A 4,590-nucleotide genomic window follows, 5' to 3' on the forward strand; every position below is an offset into this window, starting at 1 on the left:
ATACTACTTAAACCTATATTAATAATCGGCTAAGGGCTAGCCTAGGGCTACTATAACTTATTAATATCCTTAGTTTTTTAATATAATACGTTTATAAATACTTTATTATTAGCTTTTAAATTATTTAACTATTAATAATAGTTAATATATTTCTAGTATTTTACCTAGGTAACCTCTATATTACCTTTAATAATTTCTTAGGCCTCGTAAATACTTTAAGCTATTTACTAAGCCTCGGTATAATCAAACTTTTTTTTAATTAAATTAAAGCGCCGGGTTTTAATAGTTTAATTAAAAAATAGTTAAAGTTGATAAATAAATTTAATTTTATAAAGTAATAGCCCTATAGTTTTGTTAGTTAAGTAATATAAATAAAGTCTATTATAAATAGTATATTACTTTAATTATTTTAATAATAGTTAACTAGGGGCTATGAATATTAAAAAATATACTAATTTAGGACCTCGGTCTAGCCGTTTATTTATAAATAGTCTATTATTAGTAATTATAGTTTAATATTATAAAGTTTATATAGTTCTTTTTAAAAGTTAATATAAATTAAAGGCTATAATTAAAAATAATAGTTTTAAATAGCCTAAAGATTAGTAATACTCTTTTATAAAATATTTTATTTATATCTCGCGCTATAATAGTTTTATAATAGGGTACTAAAATAGCTCTTTTATTTAATTTATTAATTACTATATATATTATATTATAGCCATTTTAATTAGGGGGTACCGTTATAAAATCTATTAAGATATATTATTATAAGTAGTTAGGTATTAATAAAGGCCTTAGCTCCCCCGGAGGCCTATTATAGGGCTTTTAAAAGCGATGTATATATAATAGTTTTTAATATATTAATATATATTTATTATAAAGCTAGGCTAATAATATCGCTATTTAACTATTTTAATTATTTTATTTTAGCCTAGGTATATAAAGAGCTTTTATTTATATACTTTATAAATTATTATAATATATAGATTATCCTTTTTTAAAATAACGAGTTTATTATTTATTATAAATAGGCTATTATTTTAAATCTTTTAATATTTTTAGCTTTTATAAACTAGTGCTTATATTAAGGCTAATAATAATATTATAAAACTATAGTTTAGTTTTTATACTTTTTTAATTAATAAATATCTTTAAAGCTCGTTTTTTAATATAAAAGTATTAATAATAAGCTCTGGCTATTAAACTATAGTTTTTAATAATATTCGTAGCTTAATAATAATATTTAATAATAATAGCTTTAAAAGTAATAGGACCTAAGTATAGTTAGCCTCTTTAAATATTTATTAAATCTTAATATTCTCTATCTTTTTTAATAATATATTAATAAATATATTTTTTTACCCTAGTTAATATTATATTTAAAAATTAAAGTTAGTTAGGATATTAATTCTTTAAGCCTATTATAAATTTAATAGCCGCTTCGTTATAAAAAATAGAAGCGGTTAATAGTATATAATAATATTAAACTTTTAATAATAACTAACTAGCTTAGCGCGCTATTCTTTTAAATAAATTATTATTATTAATATCTTTTTATTATATATAACGTAATTAAACTCTATATTATTTATAGTTTTTAAATAGGACGTAACGGGGTATTATAAACTATTATTTATTTATTATTAAACTAAGGCCTTAGCGTATATTAAATTTAATATATTAGTTTCTAAATATATAAATAGCTCTAGCTAAAAATAATAAAATATAAATATCGTTATAAAGGCTAGTTTTAATACTTTAAACGTACTATTATAATCTATTTGTTTTAATGTTCTGCCTTTGCGTGCTGCTCGGGCGATTCTCGATATCGTTAACACAGTATGAAAACACAGTATTGGTGGATACTCCCACTGTCTCAATAGACTATTTTTTTTCGGATTTCCTTCCACCTTTTCAACTTTCCCCTCCTTTAACCACGGATCACTCGACTATTACAATCTATATTAAATTAAAAGTATATATTTTTATTAATTAACTTTATTAATAGCCTAGCTAGGTAGCCGTAGTCCTTTATAAACTATTTATAAAAATTATAAAACTTAAAAAATAATTAAATACTTTTTAATAATATAAATAGCTTTTAATTAAATATTATAAAGACTTTATTTTTATTAAGTTATATATTATTAATACTACCTATAAATCCTAAGTACTTTATAATAATAATACTAAATTCGTACTTCTTAATATTAACCTCTAATTTAGCTTTTTATAAATAATTTAGTATTTTTATAACGTATTTATAATATTATAAAGGGTCGTTTAAAAAGATTAAAATATCGTTTATATATATAATATAGAAGTTATTTAAGTATTTTATTAATATATTGTTTATGTATTATTAATATATAATTAGTCTATTATAAAAACCGAAGGGTAATATTTTATATCTATATGCCTTATAGCGGGTATAAAAAGTTATAAAGTTTTTTAAAATAGGGTTAAAATAAATATAATAAAAGGCTTATTTAATATTAAGTTTAATAAATACTTTAACTCGGCTTAGCTATATTAGCGTTTTATTAATTAAAAATTAAAAATAACAATCCTTTTTTATAATCTCGTTTAGCTTTTTAAAGTTAATATAAAATCGTAAATTATTATTATATTTTTTAATAAATAGCGTTAATAATATAAAAAGGGCGTTCTTAAGTTTAATAAATCCTTTATAAAATTTTTTTAAAAATAGGCTTAGGTCGCCTCTAGCTTAGGTACCGATTATTTATAAAGGTAATAATAAATAAGCTTTTCTTAATTTCTTTTTATAAGCTCTATTTTATAATTATAATTATAATATAATATTAATAGATTGCTCGCTATTTTATTAAAAATATCTATTTAAAGCTTTAATATTTTTAAAAGCTTTTTAATAATAATGTTTTAGGTTTTTTAGTTATTACTATTTAGGGGGTCCTTTTATTCTTTTTATTTATTTTTAATTATTTAATTTAGTTTATATAATAATATAGAGCTTAGCTCTATATCCTCGCACTTTATATTAATTTTAAATACTAAAGTATTAATAAAATTAATATTTAAAACGTTATTTACTTTTTTATATAAATAAAGGCCTATATAAGTTTAGTTTTTATTAAAGATATTAATAATATATTTTCAAGCGTGCAGTCTATTTTCTAAGCGTTCTTAGTGTTATTAAACCGCTATATACGTTAATCCCTTTTATTTAAAAATTAATTAAGTATTTTAATAAGCTTAGGTAATACCCGTTCTTTTATAGCTATTTATTATATTATATTATACCTATTTTAAATATATTTTATTATTATTTAATATCGATTTAATACTATATATTAATAACTTTAGGGGTAAATAGGTTTTCAATATCCTAAATAATAATAAAAGGGGTATTTTATAATAATAATTCTTTAAGCTATATAAGGCGTTTATAATATATATTAGGGTTTATTTTATAATACTTAAACTATTTCTATTTAAAAATTAAGTTATAGTGCCCTATATTAAGGTAGAATAAAAGTATTTTTAAAAAGACTTAACGGTTAATATATAAGTTAATAATCTTTACTATATCAACGTCTTCTAATCGCTTATTATTAAATTTAATCATAAAAATAGGGTATAATAATTTATTAAATAGGGCTATATAGAATTTTCGTAATAATAAAGTTATATAGTTATTTATAAATCTATATTTATTAACTCCTATATTAAATAAAACTTTTAAACGAATTTTATATTTATTAAATATTATTATAAACTTAATTTCAAAAAGTTACCCTTTTATAAAGTTCTATAAGTTTATTAAATAAATCGTTAATCTTCTATTTTCTTTAGATTTATTCTTTAATTAAAAAGTTATTTATATTAAAGGGCCTAGTTTTCTAAATCTAAAACCTATTATTTATTAATAATATTTATAATAGCTATAATAATAGCTAGCTTTTTAAAGTAGTCTCGGGAAATATAACTAAATTTATTATAAATAAAATAAATACTACTATTTTTAAGTTTTTAATATAGGGCTTTAAAAATAGTTTTATAGTTAATAACTTAGCTATAAATATTCTATTTAATAATACTACTTCTATTTTTAATAAAAGTAATATAAATAAGTATAGCGCTCTTTAAGGCCCGGTTATTAATTATTAAAAGCTATATTATATTAGCGAGCTAAGTAATATATTTAAAATATTTTTAAAAAATAGCCTAGTTCTAAAAATAAATAGAGAGCTTATTATAAAAGCGGCGCTTTTATTAAACCTTTAGGAGTTTATTAATATAAATAAGCTTACTAAATATAAAGCGCTTTTAATAAATATTTTTAAAAATAATAAAGAGAGTATTTAGCTTTTAGTTAACGTTATTTATAATAATCAGGCTAATATAGGCTAATTTAAATTTATATAGTAATTAATCAACTATAATAATTTCGTTAGTAATTAATATAAAGTAAATAAACTCGGCTATAATATTACCGATTTTATTAATAATATATTTTAAATAATAGCTATTAATATTAAAGTTCGAATTTTTAAAACGCTTTATAATATATTAGAGCTAATAAAAGAATTTTAAGCCTCTATTATT

The 4,590-nt window shown here is 19.0% G+C and overlaps 1 protein-coding gene across 1 annotated transcript; it reads right to left on the reverse strand.

Annotated features, from left to right (window-relative positions):
• Window positions 1-2,557: 2,557 nt before the first annotated feature.
• BDZ83DRAFT_593261 (uncharacterized protein) lies at window positions 2,558-2,710 on the reverse strand (the record flags this gene model as incomplete). Its single annotated transcript, XM_060506611.1, has 1 exon — window positions 2,558-2,710. A coding segment is annotated over one exon (153 nt), but the record flags the coding sequence as incomplete, so codon positions are not given.
• Between the last annotated feature and the right edge of the window lie 1,880 nt (window positions 2,711-4,590).

This window comes from Colletotrichum acutatum, assembly GCF_030867785.1.
Source record: "Colletotrichum acutatum strain CBS 112980 chromosome Unknown BDZ83scaffold_210, whole genome shotgun sequence".
NCBI classification, from domain to species: Eukaryota; Fungi; Ascomycota; class Sordariomycetes; order Glomerellales; family Glomerellaceae; genus Colletotrichum; species Colletotrichum acutatum.